The sequence below is a fragment of the Cavia porcellus genome, unplaced genomic scaffold (assembly GCF_034190915.1).
Source record: "Cavia porcellus strain 051 isolate PalLab524CR breed Dunkin Hartley unplaced genomic scaffold, mCavPor4.1 scaffold_2, whole genome shotgun sequence".
In the NCBI taxonomy this organism is placed as follows: Eukaryota; Metazoa; Chordata; class Mammalia; order Rodentia; family Caviidae; genus Cavia; species Cavia porcellus.
This window is the reverse complement of record NW_026947485.1, coordinates 29,437,096-29,462,055: the sequence shown is the minus strand read 5'-3', so window position 1 is coordinate 29,462,055 and position 24,960 is coordinate 29,437,096. Positions and strand designations below refer to the sequence as shown.

At 47.8% G+C, this 24,960-nt stretch overlaps 2 protein-coding genes and 1 long non-coding RNA gene across 8 annotated transcripts; 2 read left to right on the top strand and 1 right to left on the bottom strand.

Moving 5' to 3' along the window:
• The first annotated feature begins 1,772 nt into the window (after positions 1 to 1,772).
• Hoxa4 (homeobox A4) lies at positions 1,773 to 4,042 on the top strand. Its single transcript, XM_063239755.1, has 2 exons — positions 1,773 to 2,459; positions 2,993 to 4,042. The coding sequence occupies exons 1-2, from the start codon at positions 1,853 to 1,855 to the stop codon at positions 3,343 to 3,345; spliced, it is 960 nt and encodes a 319-aa protein (XP_063095825.1). The 5' UTR covers positions 1,773 to 1,852; the 3' UTR covers positions 3,346 to 4,042.
• LOC134473925 (uncharacterized) lies at positions 3,800 to 17,981 on the bottom strand. 4 transcript variants are annotated; one of them, XR_010044418.1, is made up of 4 exons: positions 17,802 to 17,981; positions 13,810 to 17,342; positions 6,496 to 10,523; positions 3,800 to 4,374 (listed from the first exon to the last, which is right to left on the bottom strand). It is a non-coding gene; the product is annotated as an uncharacterized LOC134473925 (long non-coding RNA). The 4 variants fall into 4 exon arrangements; XR_010044420.1 differs by having other exon boundaries at positions 13,810 to 16,497; XR_010044417.1 differs by having other exon boundaries at positions 17,846 to 17,981.
• Hoxa3 (homeobox A3) lies at positions 7,233 to 24,863 on the top strand. Of its 3 annotated transcripts, XM_013150466.3 has the most exons (4): positions 7,233 to 7,339; positions 9,813 to 9,895; positions 20,978 to 21,624; positions 23,171 to 24,863. In XM_013150466.3, the coding sequence occupies exons 3-4, from the start codon at positions 21,099 to 21,101 to the stop codon at positions 23,977 to 23,979; spliced, it is 1,335 nt and encodes a 444-aa protein (XP_013005920.1). In that variant the 5' UTR covers positions 7,233 to 7,339; positions 9,813 to 9,895; positions 20,978 to 21,098; the 3' UTR covers positions 23,980 to 24,863. The 3 variants fall into 3 exon arrangements, with proteins under 3 accessions (XP_013005920.1, XP_063095793.1, XP_013005923.1); XM_063239723.1 differs by lacking the exons at positions 7,233 to 7,339; positions 9,813 to 9,895 and adding an exon at positions 13,843 to 13,949; XM_013150469.2 differs by lacking the exons at positions 7,233 to 7,339; positions 9,813 to 9,895 and adding an exon at positions 18,043 to 18,206.
• The last annotated feature ends 97 nt before the right edge of the window (positions 24,864 to 24,960 follow it).

Below are 24,960 nucleotides of genomic sequence, written 5' to 3'. Positions count from 1 at the left end.
CAGAGGCCCTCATATCAATGGACAGCACTCCACATATACCCAATATGGCAAACCTCTTTGTACCACTTCAGGGCAATTACAGATTCAGGCAAAAAGCTAACATGATCCCTTTTTTAACCTCTTTCCCTAACCTAGTTTAAAGATTCGTCCCATATAATAGGCTTTACGTGGCTAAGCATTAAATGACTATCCATCAAATGGATATATTCCAGCATTTAGTAATTCACATGAGTAACTGATATAAATGAAGATAGAAGTAACATTCTTTTTGAAGTGTCCTCAGGCTTGGGCTGTAACTTTCCTTGTCTGCCATTCTAAACTCAGTTGTGAGAATTCTGTTAGTACTGCTCTTTGAAAAATCAACCAAGGTGCACCAGCTGAAATATTCTTGTTTTGCATGCCAGTGTGAAAGCTATTTTTAGACTGGACATTGCTTTAATCTAGCCAGAAAAGAGGATATAGGTGTGTATATAAGTCAGACAAGGGCAGGCACACATTAGCAATAAGGTATCAGTATTTACTTCAAAGATCAACATTAGGTGGGATGAATAAGTAATTTATTTGTTAATAATAGCATAATTAGTTTATCCATCAAATTTCAATTACCAAATGGCAGGCAACAGTTCCCTCTCCCTCCTTTCCGGAACTACTGATATCGTTAATATGCTAATTCTTAGCAATTCAGAAATTATAACTGTCCTGTAAATATAACTGTAGCCCCAGACACAATTTGAGAAAGCAGCATCCAGAAGAGAAAGAAAAATTTTTAGCTCCAAAAGAGATGTCCTCAGTCAGACCCGACAAGGGCTTGTTGGGGAATTGTTGTAAAATAGGAAGCCACTCGTTTCAAAGCTCCATTTATTTACTTATTTATTCATTTGTTGTGGAGGCGCTGCTTTTCTCCATTTCTATCCTTGGGCCACAGTCTCTCACAGGCGCACCTAGTCAAAAGAGACATATTTAATTATGTCCACATTCCATCAAATTAGATGCTATTAGGGAAAAAACCCAGAGTGGGCCTGTAAAAGAATAAAAGGAAAAAAAAATGTATAGAAAGTGCTCAGCCGGCCACACTGGGATGGCCCTGCTTTGCATCTTTGTGTAGATTTCTCTAAGCTGCCCCATCTCCGCACTGTGCAGCTCCTGCCAGGCTTCTCATAGCAAGGACCCAGAAACGGACCAGAACGTAGTGTGTGGGGAAAGAATTGACGGGGCGAGAAAACGGGTGTGTTGGCCTCATTCGTTTTATTCCAGGGCCAGGATAAAAACCGGGATGTCCCTTGGTCTCGATGCCCTTCGCTCTCCCGGAGGGCCTCGAACCCTGGAGTACCCGCGCCCAGACTGAGTTCCGAGTCAGCCGCAGCCGCCCGCTTCTCAGAGGGGTAGGTCAGAAGACAGACCCGCATGGGGCCCGAGAGGACCCACTGCCTGTCAAGCCCCGAATTCCCAGCAGGAATTCAAGTCACTGGGGCAGGAGGTCCGAAGCCCTAGCTCGCTGCCCCCGCCTCGGGCGGGACAGCAGCATCCATCACCCACCCGCGCGTTTCCTGATCCGGGTCCGCGCGCGCGGAGCGCCCATTGGCGAGGGCGTTGCACGTGGGGCGGGGCGGGGCGGGGCGCGCGCGAGGCCGGGGCGAAACGCGCGCGCGCACGCGTGCGGGCGGGGGAGGAGCGCCTCGAACTTTGGCGGTGGCGTCGGCGGGAGGGGGAGGGGAGGGTACTTGACAGCGGGGGGAGGGGAAGGGCGCAGAGGAAAGGGGGATGGGAGGCCAGGCGAGAGGGGGAGGGGCCTCCGCCAGCCCAGAAAAACGACAACGCGAGAAAAATTAGTATTTTTGCACTTCACAAATTAATGACCATGAGCTCGTTTTTGATAAACTCCAACTACATCGAGCCCAAGTTCCCTCCCTTCGAAGAGTACGCGCAGCACAGCGGCCCGGGCGGCGGAGACGGAGGCCCGGGCGGGGGGCCCGGCTACCAGCAGCCCCCGGCACCCGCGACCCAGCACCTGCCGCCGCCGCAGCCCCAGCTCCCTCACGCAGGCGGCAGCCGCGAGCCCCCCGCCTCCTACTACGCGCCACGGGCCGCCCGCGAGCCTACCTACCCCGCAGCCGCACTCTACCCGGCGCCCGGGGCCGCAGACGCCGCCTACCCCTACGGCTACCGCGGCGGGGCCAGCCCCGGGCGGCCCCCACAGCCCGAGCAGCCCCCGGCGCTCGCCAAGGGCCCGGCGCGCGGCCTGCACGCGAGCCACGTCCCGCCGCCGCCTCCCCCGCAGCACCGCGCGGCGCCCCCAGTGCCCTCCAGGCGCTGCGAGGCGGCCCCCGCCACTCCGGGCGTCCCGGCAGGGGGCAGCGCCTCCGCATGCCCGCTGTTGCTGGCGGACAAGGGCCCGCCCGGCCTGAAGGGCAAGGAGCCCGTGGTGTACCCCTGGATGAAGAAGATCCATGTCAGCGCCGGTATGTGGCGCCGCTGGGGAGGCGCGGGAGGGTGGGCTGTGGCCAGGCCCGGGTTCAGGGTCAGGGCGGGGGTCGGGAAGGGGCCTCACGAGGGGAACCCACATTCTGCCCGGGCTGCTGTGGGGTGCGGGTGCCTACTCGCCAGCCAGCAGCCTGATCCCAACATGAGAACCCTTTTGTACCCATGGTCCCTTTATCGGGAGATTTACGAGACGCCAAACTGTTAGGGCAGTAATTATAGCCCCCATAAATTTAATTGCCCTGGCAGAGGCTTCGGGCCATGTGTCTTTGAAGCTTTTCTTCAGCCCCGATGCCCAGCACCATTCTTTATGGCTCTCGGGTGTTTCTCGTTGTCAATAGCCTGTGAAACATTTTCTTTGCGGTTTTATGTATCTTGTGTGAACTTGGTGTCAGCTTATTATATAATGATGATGTCCAATTGCTCTTCCCACCCTATCTTCTCTCTCCTCCTCCTTCCCCTCTCTTCCACTCCTTCCTTCTTGGCCTTCTTCTTTGGGGTTCTGGGCGCTCAGTGAACCCCAGTTATAACGGAGGGGAGCCCAAGCGCTCTCGAACCGCCTACACCCGGCAGCAGGTCTTGGAGCTGGAGAAGGAGTTCCATTTTAACCGCTACCTGACCCGGCGCCGCCGCATTGAAATCGCCCACACGCTCTGCCTGTCTGAACGCCAGGTCAAGATCTGGTTTCAGAACCGAAGAATGAAGTGGAAGAAAGATCACAAACTGCCCAACACCAAGATGCGATCCTCCAACCCAGCCTCCACCCAGGCCTCTTCGGGCCTACCAGGGAAAGCACAAACTCAGAGCCCGCACACCCATCCCCACTCCTTCCCTGGTGCCTCCACCCCCGTTCCTTCCTCCATATAGTCTTCTAGACACCTAGGTCAGTTTCTGTCCCTTACTTGCTTTTTCTCTTCCACCCATTTCCCTATCTACCCCTCCCCCATCTCTCTACTGTGACAGACACCAAAATAAAACCCAATTTGTTGAAAAGGATAACCAAAAGAAGACATTATTCCCCCCCATCCACCCAGAAGCAGGAGCTGGTTGCCACCCAAGAGAGGACAGTTGTTCAGGGGTGCTGTTTGGTGGAACAATCTGCTGGCCTGAAGAAGGGTGCCAAGTTTGGATACCTGGGAAGGACCACTTGGCATCAGATAATGCTTGAGCTATATAAAGTCAGCTGGACAGTGCATGCTGACTGGGGATGTGTATATTTGTATAAGCAGAAGAAAGCAGACCCTTTCCCATCTTCTTTACCTTTCCCTCATCCATTAAGGCAGCTCATACAAGGTTGTAATGAACTGAATAAATGAGTAGATACTGTGGACCTCACAAGATTATTTAATTCTCAAAACATGTAGATTTTGATGGTAGGTGTGACTGTTTCCCTTTTTTGCATTTATTTAAGATATTGTTATTAAGATATTGTTGACTTATTCTGGGGAGCTATCTCTGGGAAGAGGGGGATGCATTTAGACCCATGTGCAACTGTATAAATTGTGATATGGCTGTATAGAAAGCCATGTGCCGAGAATAAACTTCATTTAAAAAATATTAAAAATCTAAGAGACAGATTTGTGTGTTTCCTAAGCTTTTCCTCTGGACTGAGATTCTTGACCTTGCATGTAAAAAGCCTTGTAAATGGTTTAGCTGTGTTCACATGGATTCTGACTGTGCATGTAATTTGTGCGAGAGAGAAAGAGAGAAAGAGAGAGAGTGTGTGTGTGTGTGTGTGTGTTCAATTTGAGCTGAACTCTTGTCAAGCTTGATCCACTGTGGAAATATTCCAAAGACCAAGAAGGCTCTTGAGCTTTGAGAGGGCTCCTCTTCTTCCCAAACTTGGCGAGGCTTTCAGGCTTCAAGTCTGTGTAACACATAGGAACGTGTCCTTCCCTGCAATGAAAGGTGAAACCATGTAGAGCAGTGGGCCCAGGAGTTTCTGCAGCTGTTCAGCAAGCTGAACTCTGAGCACACTTGGAAAGAAGTGGTCCCTTTGGTATTTGTTGCACCTTCACACTTAATCTGCCTGTTTCCCTGGAGATTAAAAAATAGTTTGTGCAAAGGGTTGAGATTGCTTTTTGTTTCTTGGCTGATCTTGAGGGCCTCTATAGCTTGGGAATTTTTGTGTTTGCTTTTTTCTCTTTTTTTTTTTTGAAAGAGTTTTCTAACTAAAATATATTTTCTTAGTACATCCTCCAAGATATCTTTTGAGGAAACAAAAAGGCACAGTGACACCTAAAACACCTCAAGCAAAGTAGACCTGGAAGAGTACTGTTGGGAGAATGCCAGCCTCTGAATTATGGTCACTTTTCTTAAATGCTTTGATATCTTACTTCCAGAAACCTAGATCCACGTAATGAAAATAACTCACTTCTCAATTGCCACACTCTAGTATTTTTATACTGATTTAAACTTGGTGCTTATGGTAGACAGTATACTGCAACATGATACAGGAAAAAAATAACCCTGGAATTGTCAATCTCCCTTGAAAAAATAGTTTTTAGATCTGTAGTAACTTTAATGGAAGTGAAAGGGTGTCCACCTATCTCTGCAATATCAGGAATTTAAAACCCATTTTTTCCATCATGGCAAAATGCTTAGCCAGTATCACTGCTGCTTTCCCTTTTATCCCTGCTGCACTGCATGTGATATGACCCGCTCTCTACCTACAGCCAGATTTAAGAGAGAAGTGACGGGGGCCACTGCATGGGGTTGAGAAAATCTAGGGACAAACAAACACACACACACACACACACTACACACTATCTCAAATCAAGAAAAAACTGGCATAAAGTACGTTTTATAAGGTGTGAAAGGGTGTCAGGCATTTCTGGAGGCAATGCAAGTACTGCTGAAACTTATTAACCCTCCCCCTATACACGCACTTGTAAAACGAAATTAAATCATGCTGAAAATAGCAATTTTCCCAGGAATCATTAATCACCTCATACAATAAATACTTCTTTGTAATTCAACAGCAATTCTGAAAGGCATTCTCTGGGAAAAGTCTGTGAAGGAGAGAGGGATCTTCTTGCAAATAATGTCTCAGGCAAAGGCATAGCATCTTGGCTATCGGCTCAAAAAACAAATACCTAGACTCTTGGTGGAAATTGAGTGTCAAGCTGCAAAACCTCAAATGGCAGATTATCATCATTTAAGGTAAATTCTTATATTTCTCCTTTGTGGGGAAGGAAGGGTATGGGAACATTAATTAGCCTCATGCTAGAGGCAGTAGTTTAAAGGTAAAGGGAATGATTTCTTTCTCTCGGTCTTATAGTCTATCTAGAAAAGAAAGAGAGGATCAAGACCATTTTTTTGTGATATTCTAGAATAAAATGGCATTTTTGTTCAAAATGCATTATTAGGATATATATTGGTAAACTTTATAAACCAAAATTATCAAAAGTGATTCAAATCATGGTGTCATTTTTTCACATTTTGTCTATTTCAGATATTGCCTTTAAGGGCTCTTGTAATAACAGCTTAGGAAATGTCACTTTGTGCTTCAAAATCGTGCATTGTCTGCCTTTCGCTAGGGCAACCATAAGAGTTCACTGAGAGGACAAATTTTCTATCTCATTAGTTTTTTTTTTTTAAGGCAAACCTTACTAACCCCTCAAACCCTTGACCTTTAAAGACAGTATTTTGTGTAAACTCTGTATTCCTCCTACTAAGATGACCCTTAACATGGTCTCCTGCTCCCTCTTTATCCTTCCTCTCTTTAATACACACTCATCTACTTCAGTCCCAGAGCCAAGCTGTGCATGACTCTGGAGATAAAAGTTTTGCCAACATCTGAAATCAACCTAAATCGGATAGGAGACACTTTAATGGTCACAGTTTGAATTAAGTACTTAACACTCTCCCCCTTGAAGAAAAATGGCACTTGCAGGCTTTCTTCCCTAGTTTTGCTGAAATCTACGATATACCCGGTGTTTTATTACAGCAGGAATTCAACTGTGACAGGCATAGCAGAGTACTTAATACCCAGGATGGAGCTCATGAGAAGATTACCTAGATATATGGGGTAAGGCCTGCTGCACAGTATCCTCTTTATATCCAGCTGTCCCAGGGTGCCCCATTTCCCCTCATTCTCTCCTCTCTCCCCATGCAATAGGAATCATCATATCTCCTGAGGTCCCATAACCCTCCAAACTTCCAAACTGCTGTTTTTCTCAATGCTGCCTTCCTTCTGGCAGGGCCAGCACAGAAACAGATCAGCAACTCTGTAAAATGAAAGAAAAAAACCCAAAGAATAAATAATTAGAAACCCGAGGCTTCCTACTTGAATGAGTTCTGTGCAAGCAGCAGGGTATCTCTGGCACCTCCCTGGTCTCTGCATTCCCAGGCACCATCTCATATTGAAGAACTCAAGCTCACCTTTCCTAACTGAGGCTCCTGATACCTGTTCTCCACAACACACCGCATCAAGAATAACCGCTTTGGACCTAGGAAGGACAAGCTCTGGAGGAGAAGGAAGAAGAGGAGGAGAGAAGAGTGGGGAGGAAAAGGAAGAGTTGTGCATTATGCCTCTTTGATAGTATCAAGTCATAAAACCTTTTAGTCTGCAACTTCTGGCTGAGAACTCTGGCATCTCTTCTGAAGGCTCCAAATTCATGAAGCACATCCTTTCCTCTTTCAGGCCAGTCTTCTCTCTAGAAAGGCTTCCTAGAACTGAAAGAGAATCCAGACTGAAAAACTGTCCAAGTTGAAAGAGATCTGGAAGTCATTTGAATTCAATCTTCTCAGTTTCCATATGAGGAAACTGAAGCAGCTGAATATTCCACCTCTCCATGTTTTTATGCTATGAGTGTGTAGGCTGAGAGGAGCCTTTGGTGTCACCTTGGACATGGATATGGTAAGCACACAGTCATTTTATTCCCCAGCAGAAGCTATTCTTCAAAGAGAATAGGATGCGGTATGTACATGGGCTTACCCCTGATGTAAATAGCTACAGGTGTGCATAGCCTGGATTTAGAAGGGATCTTGCCCAGTGTAGCATCAAAGCTGCCTTGGAAGATATGTCACCAAACTTCCCTAGACTTGGCACTCAGACAGGTGATTGGCACTGGTCTCAGGAGCTGATGGATATCAAGGTGACTTGGAGAGCAGTGCGCTCCCTACTGCCCACAATGCTCCTCCTCCCAGATTGACTAACTCTGTTATGTTCTCCCTGTGATTTTTTGACGGTTGTTTGCCCCAAGGCACAAGGGTGAATGAACTCAGGAGGCCTCGGGAACAAAACACACACACACACACACACACACACACACACACACACGCACGCACACACAAACAAAAAACAGGGACCCTGGTTGCAGCTGATAAAGGTATAAAGCCTGTTGGAGGGAGATATTGAAATTGTAATCTTTGCGGTCACGTGACTCATTAAATAATTAATGCGGATCGTCTGGAATGGATCGGAGTCGTCAGGGCCTCACTAGGAATGAATCTCTCAGAAGTGAGACTCCAAATTTCTATTTGATTTTTAAATACTCGCACCCTCAGATTTATCTTCAAAGGCTTTTAACTCCTTCAGGAAAGCAGGAGGGAGCCATTTAGCGAGGAGAACCAGAGCTGGTGGTCTCTGGCTAGGTCCTGGTGCTTTTCTGCCGGGTTCCTGAGAGTCCAGGGAGTGCGCTGTGTCCAGGGAAACGTGAGTTTGGGAGCTTTTTTTTTTTTTTTGTGGTCACATCCTGGCTTTGGTGATGAAGTGGGACGGATGCGCAGACAGTTGGTAATGTTCTGATTCACTCTGAGGAAGGCTGCAGAGATACCACAGGACGGGCGCGCGGCTTTGTTCAATTTTCCGGGCTTTCATAAATCAACTGCGCCAGGCGATCGAGGGAGCAAGCGGACGCCAAAAACGCGGAGAGTGAGGCCACGGGGCGAGGCGGCGGCGGCCATTGCAGAGCTAGAGACCTGGGCAGCATCTCTCTTTCTCTTTGACTCATTAGTCTGAAGGATTTATGGGGAACGGCAGCCGAGAATATTAGCCTTGGGGATAAGGAAATAGCGACAATAATAATAACCATAATAATAATACTCAGCCTGATGAGTGGTGGAGGTTGTGACGGCGGTGGATGGTGGCATAGAGGAGCTTTCTGGGGCGAAATTGAAGTGCAAAGTGTAGGATGTCTAAGCCCCACCCAGCTCGGTCTTGCCAGGAGCCCCGAGGCTGGAGATTCTCCTTTCAAGATACAGAGGGCAAGGGTGAAGAAGGGAAAAGGGTCCAGCTTGGATTCTGTGTCCCCAGCAGGGATGGAGGTTAAAGGCTGCAGGCAGTTGTGGCAGAAGGCAGTTGTCAGTTTGCTGCCACTTGCTCATCATGCTGGGGGCTCTGAAGCCCAGAGTCAGAGGGCTTGTTCAGCTATTTGGTAGACCCTCTCACATGGATGCGGGAAAGGCAGGAGAGGTCTGTTTTGGAGAAGGTCAGAGTCTGAGAAGTTACCTACATCTGGGTAAAGTGGTGGACTCAAGATTAGAGCTATATAAACTAGAGTCCCAGCAGAACTCACCAGTGGATTCTCTGTTTCTTTCTCAGGGTATCCTTCCCCCAGAAAGTTGGCTGAGGGTTCCAGGATCAGATTTCCTGGTTAGAGCACAAGAGAGTGTTGCAAATATTGTGAAGTGTGAGATTACAGAATCAAGGCGTTTTAGTTTTACAGATTCCTGACTGCTAAGCATTGATTGAATGTTGTTTAGCAACCTGCTGTAGTCTTGCCCAGTTTCCAGCAGCAGTCACTGGCCTGCCAGCCCAGCAAGACCAAAAAGTGGCCGCCTAGCACTTGAATGAACCAGGAGATAAAACCTCCCAAGACTGATCTGAGTCTGTGAACTGAGCCACCAACAGAAATGAACACTATTAGTGAGGTTTCGGGAGAATCCTGATTGAATGCTTCCAGACAAGGCTTCCCTTTGTTGGCAAAAGAAAATAAAGCATGCATTCACATTCCCCAAGTTGTGCGTGAGGAGCCCTGCCAGCTGACTCCGAACCACCAGCAAAGCCTCTTCCACCTTTTTCCTATCTTCTTTAACCATCTAGTCCATTTTCTCCCTCCTCCTATAAAAGAAAGAAAAGGAGAGAGTGTGGGTGCAGAGATGGAGTATGTATTTATTTTACAAAAATAAATCACCAGCTTCAGGTCATTTGCAGACTGGAACATTTCGAGTTGAGTGCCATTGCATGGACAAATGCCCTGGCAACTCCTCTGTGTCTGCATCACCCCGGGGCTATCCTGAAACCCGCACAGGCCACATTTTCAACTCTGGTCCTCCAACTCCCTTCCCTTGCAGCCACTGTTCACTTTCTGCTGTTTATTTGTCCACAGAGTGCTTGGACACAGGAAAAAACGATTCCCTGAGGGCCTGAAGCTGGAAACAATTCCTGGTCCAGATTTAAACATCTTTGGAGGTAAGCAATGTGCCAGAACTCTTTGCGGCGAACTTTGCACCATGCAGTTAGGAAGAGTTTGCTCTATCCAGCTCCTGGCAACTACAGCAGGTTGAAAGAGATTCTGGTCAATATTTAACTTAAGAGGAGTTTTGGAGCTGAGTTGCCTTCAGCTTCATGCCCAACAGTGCTGGGCTTGAGGCAGACAAAGAGTCTCCCCCAAAGCCTGTAATGGGCAGGAGGAAAGCAGTTGTGAAGCCAAACATGGGGTTAGGGGAGGCGAAGGGGATGTGTTTGTTTTTTCCTGCAAGACCCAAACAAACCACTGCATGAAACTGCAAGGCAAAAGCAAGTAGAGGCCACGGGCATTGTGGCTGCTGTGTGGGCTGAGCTGCTTGTCCACTGAGGTGTCTGCTGCTTTGGAAATTGTCACCAGTCTTAGTACCTGGTTGAGGAAACTTGCCTTATAGCCTGATGTCTTTCAGTTTCTCTGATCCTTTTGCTTCTCCATGACAGGAGAGAAGTTCTTGTATTTCCAATGTGTAGGCCTTCACAAGTATCGGGTGTTCTGCAGTCTTTCAACAGGGCTGATTATAGTTCTTCCTATGGGAAAAGATCCAGTCTTCTACTGCCTCAACATTTTCTTTTCCTATTTGGAATAAGAAAAAACTCTTTAAAATTCTTTTCAAGTTGTGGCATAATTTGTTCTCTTAGTTTGGGATGCAGGGAGGTAATTACTGTGGTTTATTACCTTGTAAAAGATCCATAAATTACATGCCCATTTGGGGGAGGGGCTTTTAGGATAAGAAGCTTGGTATAAAGGAATGAGTTTGCTCTGTTCTTTAAGAGAATTATTGCTTTTAAGAAGTTTTCAGAATTTTTTGTTTGTTTGTTTTAAGTTTTGAGGTTTTGGTTTGTATTCCCAAGGCCTGAGTCTTTTCTGAAATTTGCTCCCCAGGTATAAATCAAGTTGCTAATTAACTGTAAACATGCTATTCAGTGATGCTTTAAGGCTGGTATGGTGTTCGTGATACAATTATTATTTTATCAGATAGGAAGTAAACAGAGTAACCATAACTGGGTTATTTTCTCAACTTCTGCATGTCTGTTTGTATCAAATATAGATGGGACATTTCAGGAACTTGCAACTCAGTGTGTACATATGATTTGTATTTCTGCAAACAACAGAACAATTACAGGTATAAACAGCTATAGGAGTTCAGCTCCTACATCCACATGTGTCCGGAGAACTTGGAGTCCATTTGTACTGCAGTTCCACCCACAAAAAATATCTCATGTTAAATAATGATCTGTCATCTACACACACACATACACACACACACACACACACATACACATACACACACACACACACACACACACACACACACACACACACACAGTGAGCTCAGAGAGCTTTACCTTAGGCTGAATAGAAAAACCACTAGAGTTAATAAAAATGTTAAGTGTGGTTTTGATAGGGAAATCAGATTGCATTGTTTGAGTACAGTTATATCTAATCTGCCAACAGCCTTGCAAATATTGACTCACAATCTATATCCCTAGATGTGTACTCCTCTAAGCCAACTTTCCCCTATTTTGGCTCTGGAGGCCTGAATGACAGCATGAAGTTCCCAGACCTGGCCAGGTTGGAGGCTGGAGTGAGTGGATGGGCTTCTGGCTGCTGGGGTTTTAAAAAGGTCCATAGCTTTGCTTCAAAAAAGTGGAATTCAGAATGGTGAAGAAACACTGTCAGCTTGGCTGTGCCATTCAAGATTGCTCTCAGGGAAACTATTTTTACCTCAAAAGTTAGAGTTCCTCTGGCTTCCTGAGAGTTTTCCCTTCTTACTCCACCAAATCACCCCATTCTATTCCATCTCAAGTCTTTAATGTTAATTGTTAAACAGCAGTTGGAGCATTAACTGGGATGTTAGAGGTATAGAGGCCCCAGCCTAGAGCTGGGAGCCTGTAGGCCTTCCTAGCGTTAAGGCATTTGTCTGAAGCAGTACCAGTGACTTCTACTACAGATTAATGGCCTCAAGAGTTTTGATTTGCTCAAAACTAACTCTGAAGGGGTGCCCTCCTCATCTCATAGTTGATAGCTGTGTAGAAACATGGTGGGAGTGGGGGGAGTTGTTAGCAATTGAGGTATACTTCCCTTTCAAGTCATTTCTTTTCTTTCTTTCTTTCTTTCTTTCTTTTTTTTTTTTTTTTGGTCTTTTTTGTTTTTATTGGTACCAGGGATCGAACTCACAACTGCCTGCTTGCAAGGCAGGCACTTATGCCGCTGAGCTAAATCCCCAGCCCCTCTTTCAAGTCATTTCTAGGGTATCTGGAAAGTGTGAATGATTGGAAAGGGGAAATAAGAAGCAGAGGGGAAGAGTAGGAGTATACTGAGTCCTTGAAGAAAAGAGAATACATTTGGAAACCAATTTATTCATCCTCTAATTTATTAGGCAAAGCATTATGGAAATATTGCTACCAGCTTAGGCCAGCTCTTGCTTCCAAGAGGTTGTGTCCTTTTTTATTGTTCTTTTGAACTGGGCACCCTGCTAGATCCAGGCCCTCTTACTTGGGGCTTTAGACTTGTATCAAACCCTGTGTCCCCCTTCAGGGGAGGAGAAAAGGGGATGAATCATCCACAGTATCCTGCAGCTGCTACTGTAAGTCCTCACACTTAGACATAGGCAGCTGAAAACTCACTCTCAAACAACAAAAAGATATATATGGCATGAGGATTCCACTGTCCTTAGAGCACTCAAAATCCATAAAATAATACTGGAAAGGGAAACTTTAGACAGCTAGTGAAAGAAGTGAGTGAGGAAAAAAAGGAAAGAAAGAAAGAAATGAGTGAGCAATGTTACCAAGCAGAAGGTAGGACTAGGGGTGGCGGGCCAATTTGTTTAGCCAGGTTCTTTCTGAGCAGAATTGATTCAGTTCAGTTTCTGCTGGTAGATTTAGAGTTGTCTTAGGGGAAAGCAGACAGACCTACCTGCAGAGAGGTTCCCAGGTTGTCTTATAGGTTAGCATAAGGGAAGTATAGTATAAGTTAGCATAAAGTAAAGGTTGATACTTTTTGTTCCCTCTTGCAGAGGCAATCAGATCATTTTCTTTTACATTTTTTCATATTTAGAAATCTATAATTTCATGTATCACTCAGCTATGTATTGCGAGAATGCATCAGTATAGGCTTGGCCAGGGCATTAGGTCCCTCCAAATTTTGTTAAGCCCTCACCCACCACTCTATAGCCAAACACAGCTTGCCTAGTGGATTTCCACTGAGCAAGAACAACTGGACTCAGAGGAGAAGCTTTAACATTTGTCAGGTAATTATAGGTCTTTTTGGTTTCTCCAGTGGAGATGGCATATTGCATGGGTGTTAGCTAACTCCATACAATGGCAGAGTGTGAAGAACTTTGCTGATTAGGCCAGTCATTTGTGGGCTTGGCTCTTGTGTTTTGACACTCTGGCCTCTGGGCCAGAGGCAACTAGGGGACCTGGGTATGCTGGATTCAACTTGTCCATGAATCTATAAGGAAAGTTAAGCACTGTAGAGTCTAATATGGACAGCATTACTGTCCCCTTGTGTTTTGGTGTGCATGTTAAAAAAAACAAGCAGACTTGTGTGGCATGAATATGTGTGTAGGGGGGGGATATTGCCCCCAGTTTCCTACTATTCAGAAGTCTTACATATTACTGGACAAGGTCCCCCACTTCCCCTCCCACAAAGCCAAATGTTGTGCTTGGAAACCTGGTTCTTTGGTGATTCCCTGTTTCAAATAAAAATATTTAAGTTGAGGCATGACTACGTGAACACATAATACAGCACATTATTGTGGCATTTGGAGCGGAGACCCAGGCAGTCTTTGCCTGTGATTACGTTTTCTAGATTCTCTACAGAGAGAGAGCTTTCCCCCCCACCCCCACGCACCCACCTCCTCCTTCTCCTTCCCCTTCTCCTCCGGAGAGCACTCTTAGAGCGGGTGCAGTTCTCAGCGCTCATGGAGCAGTTCTGGGCAAGCTAGCCAGCCGATGGGACTGGAGGCCACACCAGGAGGATGGAATTTATTTTAAGGTATTTCCGTTGATTGTTCATATCTACAATGAGTTATAGCTGTGAGAGACAAAGGTCAAGCAAGGAGACCCTGGCTCATGGACAGGACCCTCAACCTTTCTTTTCCTTTGTTTCTCACTTAGAACTGAAACCATTTAGTGTCTCAAACTCTGAGTTTAATTCCCTGAAAAGTATTGCAGGGTGCAAAGAAGGGGGGAACTTAGGGGTTACTAGGTGGGCCAGTAGTCTTCAGCATGAGGTTGGCTTTGTCCACTGCACCGTAGCGGGCAGGTCTGGAGTCCTAGGAGCCGAGACTCAGCAGAGGAAAGATCCTGAATCGGTGGCGGCAGCAGCATCGGCAGCTGCCGGCATAGGCCGAGGTAAAGGCCAGTGCCATTTGGAAAGCAAGACCTCATGGAAGGGGTGGAGGATGGTGGCTGAGAAGAGGAATCTCTCCAGGGTTAGCTGTGTTTGCCTGTCGGGGATGGAGGCTTTGGGCTGATCTGAGCAGTCTAAGCAGATGGGAGAGGAAAATCGATGAGGGAAATGTGCAGATGTGCTGCCATTTTATTGATGATGCTTCCAGCCACTTTATTCAGTGCTAGGTTGCAAGGCATGCTTCCCCACGCTCAGCCGCTCAGCCAGACCTAAGGCAGTAGACCCGGAGGGCGAGCCATTGTTTCCCTGAACACCATCTGCCTGGGAGAGAGGGAAGACAGCTCAGACCTAGGAGAGGCTTGGGGTGGTGGTGAGCTGAGTTTATTACCTGGATCCTGAGTTATTTTTTAATTTGGAACGGTACAGGGGCTAGGCTTGGATCTCATCGGTGTGCTGAGTGCTTCCTGTATGTCTCCAACCCAGCACGGAGAATTCAAGAACTGGCTGTGCACCTTGGGTTGGAGGGAAGCTGGAGGCACAGTCCTCAGGAAGCAGAGGCAGACATCTCTCTGGTTTTAGAGTCCCAGAAACAGCAGCAGCCAGGATGGAGGGAGAAGAGAGTCTAATTGTATGCTTCTAAATTACTCAGAAAGCCTAGGCTAATTGGGCTTTGGGGATTCCACAATCCTGAGAAGAGTACAAACTCCTTAGGAAGGTAAAAGAAATTCCCACTTTCCTTTGCTCATAGAGCAGGAAAAAGGGTGCTTACAAGGAGTTCTGAATTTAATTTGCCTCTTTGATGTTTTAAAAATTCTTATTTTTTTATTAGCTTAAAAAAACCCCTCAAGTCACACTTCCTATTTGAGTGAGATTTACTTTCCAGAGCAGAAGGGCTCATTCTGCCCTCCCCAGCCGGCCTCCGCGGTAACCATGTTTAACTGAGGCCATTTCAAGTGCTTTAAAACACCCTTTGGAAATAAAATGTAAGCTTTAATTGCTGTTCAATTACCTGTCAGCATTTCATATGATTTATGACCCAGTTCTGGTGCATTTTTGACCCAGTTAAAGACTCATAAATAATATAGTTTCACTAGAAAGAATGAGAAAGGGAATAGAGGTTTGTTAGAGGCATCTTTTTATTGTCACTTCACTGCCAGCCGCTTGAATAAATATCTAGCTATGGATTCTCCAAGCTGGTTATGTATCAAAGCATGCATAGTAAGAAGCCAAAAGCTGCTTTTATAGAGCACAGGTTGGTTTTTCCTCCCAGGAAAGATCTAAAGCCACTCCACAATAGCTAAGGCTGGTCCCCTATACCTTCAAAATTCCAACCTCACCTTCGTAGGCAAGTATATTTCCTCAGTAATTTGCCTCCTTGTTTTGGGATTTCAATGCTTGTTCTTGCCAATAATTACTCCTCACCTTCCTCCCTGGCTGTAAAGATGGTCTTGGAGCTCTGAGGCCCTCAGAGATATGCAGTACACCCTCTTGATGGTAGAAAGGAAACACCAGGCACCTTTGCTGCTCCAAATATTCTTCTACTGCTGAGAAACTTTTCTTGTACTCCCCTTGGATGACAGATCAGGAAACATGGGGACCTAAGGAAGTTCGGGGGCCCATGGGGTCCTCTCAGCAAAGAAAGGCTCGGTGGATTTGAAGAAGCCAGGTGAATTGCTGTGGGATTTGTCTAGAAAGGGCACAACTGCGTTTGAATAATGTCTGGAGGCAAAAATCAACAAGCATATTTTCTCTTAAAAAACAATGACCAACCAACAAAAACTTTCCGCCATTGTAAATTATTTTTAATCATCTTGTCTGCGTTTGTTCCAAAGCCAGTCCTTTAGATTTTGGCAGTCATGAGGCAGGGACACCGGCAGTCTTTCTGCCAGGACACTAGACCTTCGACTAGAAGTCTGAGCCCCAATTCTTCCAGTGGAGCCCGAAGCCCAGAAGCGACTTAGTTGGGGGAGGGATGCGGCCTGGCCCGAGATGAGCTCCTGACCAGATCTTCCTCAGCGCCTCAGGTCCAGTCCCCATGGTTTGCTCTGCTCGGTGTGCGGTGTGCGCGGCTTGGTCTCAGCGCTCTGGAAAGGTATGCGCTCCGGGAGCCCCAGCCCTTGCTCGGGTGTCCTCTGCCCAGACGATCCCTTCCTCGGGGCAGGTTCTCACAGAGAGCTGGCCTTCCCTGCGGCTGGTTTAGTTGAGAAGGAGGTTAGAGTCGCGTCAGCGATTTGGAGGAGAAAGTGCGGGTTGATTATTGACCCACGCCTTCTTTCTTCAAATGCCACATCCGACCGGCGGGTTTGAAGAGAAAATGCCGCCCTGCGGATTTTTGCGGCTGGCTGTCACCTCCTACACAGCCCGGTTCCCCCTTTCAAGTTGTGCCGCCGCAATATGCTATAAGGAACAAGTGTTTGCTGTTTTGCGCTCTGTTTACAGCTTTGGGGCGCCGAGTCATAAATCTTGCCCAGCCATAAATGACAAAAACCATTGGTATGCATGAGGCCACCCTGGCCCAAAGTGTTTTCTGATTTCTCCCTTTCCCCAGGCTTTGTTTTTGCTCTAACGTGACACTTTGGCTCCCTGACAGTTTAAACATACTACTTATATTTTTAACACCTTCCTTTGAGAAGGACCGCGGTGGACGCCTTGGAATTGCACGAAAGCTCCCTTTCTCTCTTTTAGCGGCACTTGTGCTGTTGCAGAGTTTGTTTCAGAACCTGGGGAGTTGAGGGAGGTTTGGGAGGAATACCATCCTCTTTAAAGTTGTGGCATAGAACCAGGAAAGCTCGGGCCTCCCCTCTAATTAGGATGGGAATATCCTGGATGTCCGTTTGTGCTGGGGTCAGAGCTTTGTCTTTCCTGTGGGCAAGCCGAGTGTCTACGCTGTGCAATGGGCACATGGGAGCTGGAGACCCAGAGTTCTAGGCACCCTTCTTCGTGCCTGAGTCCACAGAGCTAATTTCACTGCTAGGTCAAAGGTGTAACTTCCCTCCAGGACACTTTCCTCCTGTGCCAGGATGTCACTAGTTTCTGCTGAAAACATAACCAACAACGGTCCAGTTGGCTCTTGGGCTTAGGGAGAAAGGCCCTATCCCAGTAACCCAAAAATTGGGAGTGGCAGGTGAAGTAAGCTGCCCAAAGTCTGAGGAACTCATTTCTGGTTCTCCTCTTTCCCCTTGTCCCACAGCCCGTCATGTCCGAGGCCGAGGGGTTGCGTGGTTTCTCAAATGGATTCCTAAGAAATAGAGCCCAGCGAGCGAGCCCCTTTGTGAGAGCCGTTTGTCCTCATTAGCATAATTTTCCTGGACTTTAGTGACGACCAGGAGCGAGGGGGGGGTTGGGGGTGGGGGAAGCCGCCCTCCTCCCGCCACCGCCAAGCTCCCCTCTCCTTGCGGTCCCTCCCCTCGCCTCAGCCCCATCCCCCACGCCGGCCCGCGCTTCCCTGGCCGCCTCGGTCTCCCCTCCCGCCCGCCCCCAGCACCCCCCACGCACCCGATCAGACGCTGCTCCGCGCGTAATATTCATAAGAAACATACCCAAGTCGGTGCCACTAGCCCAGGCAGAGCCCGCGCTGCGCCAGCGCTATCTCCGGGCCGCGGCTGCTGCCCTCGGGAAGGGCAGGGGGCGGGGGTGTGGGGGAGGGGCGGGAGGGAGGGTGGGGGGAGGGGGGGTCCGAGCCGCCCCAGTCCGCCTAGGGCGAGCCGTGCCGGAGCAGCCAGGCGACCGATCTCTGCGCGGCGGCGTCCGGGCCTCGGGTCTCCCGCCCGCCCGCGTCTCGGCTGATGCTGAGGGTCCATCCCCATCCCGCACCGAGGGGACCCGGCCGGGCTGCCCAGCCGGGCCGGGGGCCGGAGCCCGAGCCTGAGCCTGCGCTCGCAGCGATCGTCAGAAGTTAAGGTAAGCAGGGCCACAACCGGCCGCGCTCGGCGCTGAATGGCGGAGTTTACGTCTCGGTGATTTATGGCTGCAGACTTAAATCTCGGTTCAAGAAGAGTTCACAAGCCGGAGCTTCCTTCCCGGCAGTGACTGATACCCTTACACTTCGAGTTCAGGCTGCTTTCCCATCCCCGCCCCCACTCTTCACTCTTCTCTTAGTCCAGCCTCAACTTTTCTGGGTCGGGGAGGGAGGAGTGGACAGGGGGCGCGGGGGCTCTTCCCCGACGTCCAGCTCAAAGTCGGGGTGAGGGCTAGCTGAGGAAGCAGAGGGAGTGAAAAGAGGGAGAAGTGTCTGAAGCAAGGCGGTGGAATTTGGGCACACCTTGTAGGCAGACAATAGGGCTTGCTTCTTGCACTCAATTTCGCTTCCTCCACTCCCATCCAGCTCTTGCACCTGGGGGTTATTGTGCAGAAACAGATCTTTGGCGACGAATCTCCCTCCACCTCAGCTTTGCTTAGGGGTATAAAGCAAAGTTTCCCAGCTGGCAAATCTCCAACTTCTTTACTAGGTTGCAAACTTTGGGGACAAATTGTGGGGGAAGTGTGTGAGCTTCAAGGTGATTGCATTCCCCAAACAATAGAATTTTGGTGAAATCTCCGAGGTGAAGTCACATTTTAACTTTATACGCTGTTGTAGCTCTTTGAATTTTAAAGACTTTTTTATTCTGCATCACAGTGCACAACTTGACACAAGGTTTAAGTAGGCATCGGGCTGGTATAGCCTGTGACAATAGATTAGCAAGTCGCTAGAAATTCTGCATGTTCAAAATCATGTTGATTTTATTTTTCTAATATCTTGCTGCTCAAGAGTAATTTTCTTAACCTGACTACTTATACAGTAAAAGTTTAGTATCTAATAAATTTATGACAGATATTAACACTGCCAAGTGTAATAGGAACTGTTTTCAGTGGAAGAACAGGAAACTGAGACCTCAAATTGCTATTGTTTTAAATTTTATTTTATCCTGCCCTTTATTTGCTTTCTATCTTGGTATCTGTACATTGTATCTATTCTAAAAGATAATACTCCAGGGTTTGTGATCATGTACAGTAACTCTGGATAAGGAATGCTTTAATTTTTAATTGAAGTTCTAGAAAATTCATTGTGCTTGTTTTCCAGACATTGGTCTGATTGTTGGTTTCATAATGAAATCTATGAGAGTATGTTATTAAAAACAAAATTATAATCATCCACTGGTAAATGCTTATTATGTTATTTTTTTCTAGTTAACATCTGCTATTCCTGGAAATTTTGAATAACTGTGAAACTCAATGTATAGAGCATGAAGTGTAAATCATTTTCTTCAGGAATTTGTCCTTGCAATTTTCTTAATGATAAGAGGCACTAACATTCTGAGTGTGTGTATGAGACAATAAATGAAACTCACATGGAACTTTGGCTAAGAACTAGAGACCAGTTATGCAAAGGCTGAAAACAAAAAGAAAACAGACTTCACTCCTGCAAACTTTTCAAATAAAAGAGGGTTGAGAAGGTGTTCAATTGCTTTTTAGATTTTCAGTGTTACGGTGCTGTTTCTGAAGCAGGTAAATAGGCAAATAACAAATATCAACAACAGTGGCACACAAAGATCAGGGAACTCTGGCAGAATTTTATGGTTTGTGCTTCCATGCCTTGTCCGGAGTCAAATGACCCCCATACATCAAATTACATAGCAGTTTCTAAGACAGAACCTATTATCGTTATGTTGGAAGGAGAGTTCAAGCCGTGGTCATGGAGATGAACGCTGGTTTTTCAGGTTCCTGGTGGGTTTTTTTTTTTTTTTTAAATCTAATCCATCATGTTTTAACAGGTAGAATTTGATAGTTGCCCTGAATAACAGCACCTCAGAAAGTCCAAGTCAGAAGGCTCTGGGAACCTCCTATAACTGGGGAAAAGACTTGGGGTGGCTTGCTGTGAAGTGTCTGAGAAACAGGAAGCAAAAAAGCAAAGAACTACCCATGGCTTGAGTTGTGACTTGCTGGATGGGGGTGTTGTTGCCCCCTCAACATACACACATTTTATGTTCCACTGCTTTCTTTTTCCCCTTTTTGGCCAAAAAGAGCCCATTTGGAGGAGGTGGGCCCTATCCCTGAACAGGGGTAGAATTTACTGCCTAAGAAGCTTAGCTTCTGAAATTCAGCACTATCTAGCAAAGTAATTACCTTAAAATATTTTTTATGCAAACCTCTTTTGAGTACAGGGAGGACCAAGAAAGAGCTCAATGGGAAGTCATCCCATTTCAGTGCTGTTTTGGCAAGTATTAGTCTTAAAGCAGGGATTGGAGAAAAAACTGGTGACCCAGGCTCCTTGCCAGTTCCCCAAGATTTGCAGAGAGGAGAGTCTCATACCCTCGGGATGATGCCAAGAAGCGGAGACGGAGGGATAACCACGTTTCTTCTTTGGAAAAGCAAGACCCCAACCTTGCTCTTTCTAGTTTACCAGGCCTTTCTCCTTTTGGATCTCGGCTCCAGAGACTCGGCTTCCAGGCCTCACTCATTCCCTTTCCCCGGAAAATCCCCCAACTCCAGACGCAAGTTAAGCAAATATTTGTAGCTGCCAGTAAATTCCAACGGCTTTTTATAGCGCGGCTCCCTGCGCCCGGGGCCAAGTCGTGCTGCTAAATATTGCTGACCACTTTTTCTTTTATGGCTTTCATGTCACTTAGCTATTGAGAGTAAGATGGATTTGCGCAGAGCCCTCACCGCGCTGCGCTTCTACCCCCCCCCCCCAGGTCTGCGCGGGGCGGCCATTGGCGGCGGAGCGTCACGTGACCGCGGGGGCGTGCCAAATGTGCGCCCTCACGGGTGTCAAGCCCCTGTCAGAGTGTACGATCAAGATCCTGAGACAACGCGATGCAAAAGGCGACCTACTACGACAGCTCAGCTATCTACGGTGCCTACCCCTACCAGGCAGCCAACGGGTTTGCTTATAATGCCAGTCAGCAACCCTACGCGGGGTCTGCCGCTCTAGGAGGCGAGGGCGAGTACCACCGACCAGCCTGTTCACTTCAGTCACCTGTCAGCGCGGGGGGCCATCCCAAGGCACAAGAACTGAGTGAAGCATGTCTACGCACCTTGAGCGGCCCACCCAGCCAGCCCCCAGGCCTAGGCGACCCACCCCTGCCCCCACCGCCGCCCCAGGCTGCACCACCAGCCCCACAACCTCCACAACCTCCACCGCAGCCCCCCGCACCCACCCCTGCAGCCCCTCCGCCCGCCTCTTCTGTTTCCCCTCCTCAGAATGCTAGCAGCAATCCCACCCCAGCCAGCACGGCCAAGAGCCCCCTGCTCAACTCACCCACCGTGGCCAAACAAATCTTCCCTTGGATGAAAGAGTCAAGGCAAAATACAAAACAGAAAACCAGCGGCTCCAGTTCAGGTAAAGGGGTACTTTCTGAAAGAGGGTCCTCTGGCTTGGCTGCAGACCCTAAAACCTAACCACAGCAGCACAGTTTGGGAGCACTGGAAATTTTCCAGAAATGTATCATTCCCCCCAACTCCCAAAAGGTTTTCGGGATCTTTGCAATTTAGGGCAATAAGACCTTTGTGGGCCAAGAAACTCCAGAGACCTGATGAGTCTCTGTGGACCTCTGCAAGGACAAGCATAACCTAGTTGAGTTGGAGTCTTCTTGTTTCACTCCTGAAGTTCTGATCTCTAGGCACAGTTATCATGAGCTCCACTATCTCTAAAAAGCACAGCTCCTTTATTCTAATGAAACAGTGATAGCCTCCTTGTTCTGACGTGTACAGAGGAAAAGCAGGCCTAATCATCCTCCAAATCAGAGTCATGCTTTGTCTATCATCAGAGCCAATTTTTGCTCCAGCAGATGGAGTGACTGCCTTACCTCTGGGAAGGCTTTCCTTAGACTTACTACAGTGAAGTCAGCCAGGGATGGGGGGGGGGGGGTAGGATGGCTTGTCATCCTAATGGGAACCACATGGGCCTCCTGGAACTGGACTGTAGTGAAAGAAAGCCCCCTACCCTGCACTGTCTTTTCCTAGCTCCTAGGTTACCTTTGCCCTTGTCTTTTCCAGTTGCCAATTCTTCGCTCTGAGCTTGAGCATCTGGGCCCTCCAGAGTCAGAATTGGGGAGGGTGGGTAGGAGGGTACAAGAATGGCAGGCAAAGGTTTGGCGTGCTGCTGGATGACAGGAGGTGCTTTAATGAATAGGGCCCCTTTGAGGGGGCTGGGGCTTCCCAAAAGAAATGGGTATCTTCAGTGACTAGAGAAGGCCTTCCAGTTTGGGGTTTCTAATCTGCTGTTCTCCTCTAAGCAGACTTTTAAATTGACAAATAGAAGTTATTGCTTAATCAAGACAGTCGGGGAGGAGACAGGGAGGAAAAGAAGGTTTGAGTGTGTGCCTTAGGTAACTCAGATTTTAGTTACTGTGAAGGGAATAAAGATGTGAGACCTGCCCACAGAAAGCTTCTTGTCTAAAGGGTTTAGAGAGCCAGTAAATGAGAAAGTGAGTAACTCCAGAGAGGAAATAGAGACTGAAGGCAAACTGGGGTTCTAGTTTTTTGTTCTTTCCCCCTTGGAGAAGCCTATAATTTGTCTTTTTTTTTTTTTTTTTTTTTTTTTTGGTCTTTTTGAGACAGGGTCTCACTATGCACTTCAGGCTGGATTTGAATTCACTTTGTAGCCCAAGCTAGTCTTGAACCACAGCGATTCTCCTGTCTCAGCCTCCTGAGTGCTGGGATTATAGGTGTGTGCCAACACACCGGCCTTAATTTGCTCTTTAGGTAAATGAAGAACTAGCTATTTGCACTGTTTTTCCATCTAAGAGACAGGACAGCACCTCATTTGACTCTGGGCCTGACAGCTGAAGGGATCCGTGGGATCTGGAGAAAGGAGGGGCCAGACTGAGGAGCGGGGCGGAGCTGCAGGCAGCCCCTGACGCCGCTCTTCCTCTCTGTCCTGGCAGGCGAGAGCTGCGCTGGTGACAAGAGCCCGCCTGGGCAGGCATCTTCCAAGCGCGCGCGCACGGCCTACACCAGCGCGCAGCTGGTGGAGCTGGAGAAGGAGTTCCACTTCAACCGCTACCTGTGCCGCCCGCGCCGGGTGGAGATGGCCAACCTGCTGAACCTCACCGAGCGCCAGATCAAGATCTGGTTCCAGAACCGCCGCATGAAATACAAGAAGGATCAGAAGGGGAAGGGCATGCTGACGTCATCCGGGGGCCAGTCCCCGAGTCGCAGCCCTGTGCCTCCGGGCGCAGGCAGCTACCTGAACTCTATGCATTCGCTAGTCAACAGTGTCCAGTATGAGCCCCAGTCGCCCCCACCTTTCTCTAAGCCTCCTCAAGGCGCCTACGGGCTCCCTCCCACCTCCTACCCCGCGCCCCTGCCCAGCTGTGCACCCCCACCTCCCCCACAGAAGCGCTATGCGACGGCGGGTGCGGGTGCAGGAAGCACCCCCGACTATGACCCGCACGCTCACAGCTTGCAGGGCAACGGCAGCTATGGGACCCCACACTTACAGGGAAGCCCCGTCTTCGTGGGGGGCAGCTATGTGGAGCCCATGAGCAACTCTGGGCCGGCACTGTTTGGCCTAACTCACCTCCCCCACGCATCAGCCGCCATGGACTACGGGGGCGCGGGGTCACTGGGCAGCGGTCACCACCACGGGCCAGGGCCAGGGCCAGGGGAGCCTCATCCCACTTATACGGACCTTACAGCCCACCATCCTTCTCAGGGAAGAATTCAGGAAGCGCCCAAGCTCACCCACCTGTGATGGTGGGCTCGGGGCTGCGCGCCAGGAGAGTCCCCCTCCCTCGCCCTTTTTCCTTTTCTTTTTCTTGTTTTAGGTTTTTCCTGCCCGTCCCTTTACCCTCTTCCCTGTTTTGTTCTCTTTGGTAATGAATTTTTATAGTTTATGTGACGTAGCAATCTTGGTTGCTGGAATGGCTGTCAGTATCAGTAGCGATATTTATCTCTTCTGCCCCTCGCCCCGCCGCTGGCCCTGCACTCTTTACCTTCTCCACTCTTTGATCAGAAACAGGGTATATGAACAAATTTTCTAGTCGAGTTTTTAATGTGAATTTGTTCGTACTTTATGGCTCCCGAGAGGAAGCAATACGTTGGTTTTTCTTTAATTTTTAGTTTTTAAAATTGCACTTCTTATAAAGAGCGAGAAAAAAATCAAAGGCGCTTTGAAACAGAGGCTCCTTGTACAAGGGTGACTAAGTGTACGTCTTTCCCGTGTGTGTATGCTGGTGAACAGTCAGATTTATTTATATTTTTTTGCAAGCATTGAATAGTCTAAGTTTTAAATATTATTTATCCCCATCCGTTCGTATTTATATTAAAGAAATTCTGTACCCTTGTTGTTCAGGAGGTTTCTTGGGCCTTTTGTTCAATAGTGTATTGGCTTACATACAAAATTCTTTATTTGAAAGGGAAATATAATTCCTTTATAAAAACGGTAATGATGCAATAAAGCCAGAGAGGATCCAGCGTTTAAAAACAGTGACTGAGGTTTGCAACATCCGGCAAAACTGAAAAAAAAAAAAAAGCTGTAAACATGAAAAATGCTAGATGTGTTTTGAAAGTTCTACATTCCTTGCTGCTCATATTCTGAGAAACAAAGCAAAAATAAAGTTTTTATTCTGATTAATATCCATGCTCAAAAAGGGTTCTTTGGCTCAAAATGTTGCCTTCCTGGAATTCAGGCAGAGGCACGCTGGCTGAGTAGGCCGCGGAAGGCAGCCCTGCG

Excerpts from the sequence above, each read along its gene's own strand:
- Hoxa4 (XM_063239755.1), top strand. The coding sequence starts at position 1,853 with ATGACCATGAGCTCGTTTTTGATAAACTCCAACTACATCGAGCCCAAG. Across the intron at positions 2,460-2,992 it reads GAAGATCCATGTCAGCGCCG|TGAACCCCAGTTATAACGGA; the intron begins GTATGTGGCGCC and ends CTGGGCGCTCAG.
- Hoxa3 (XM_013150466.3), top strand. The coding sequence starts at position 21,099 with ATGCAAAAGGCGACCTACTACGACAGCTCAGCTATCTACGGTGCCTAC. Across the intron at positions 21,625-23,170 it reads AACCAGCGGCTCCAGTTCAG|GCGAGAGCTGCGCTGGTGAC; the intron begins GTAAAGGGGTAC and ends CTGTCCTGGCAG.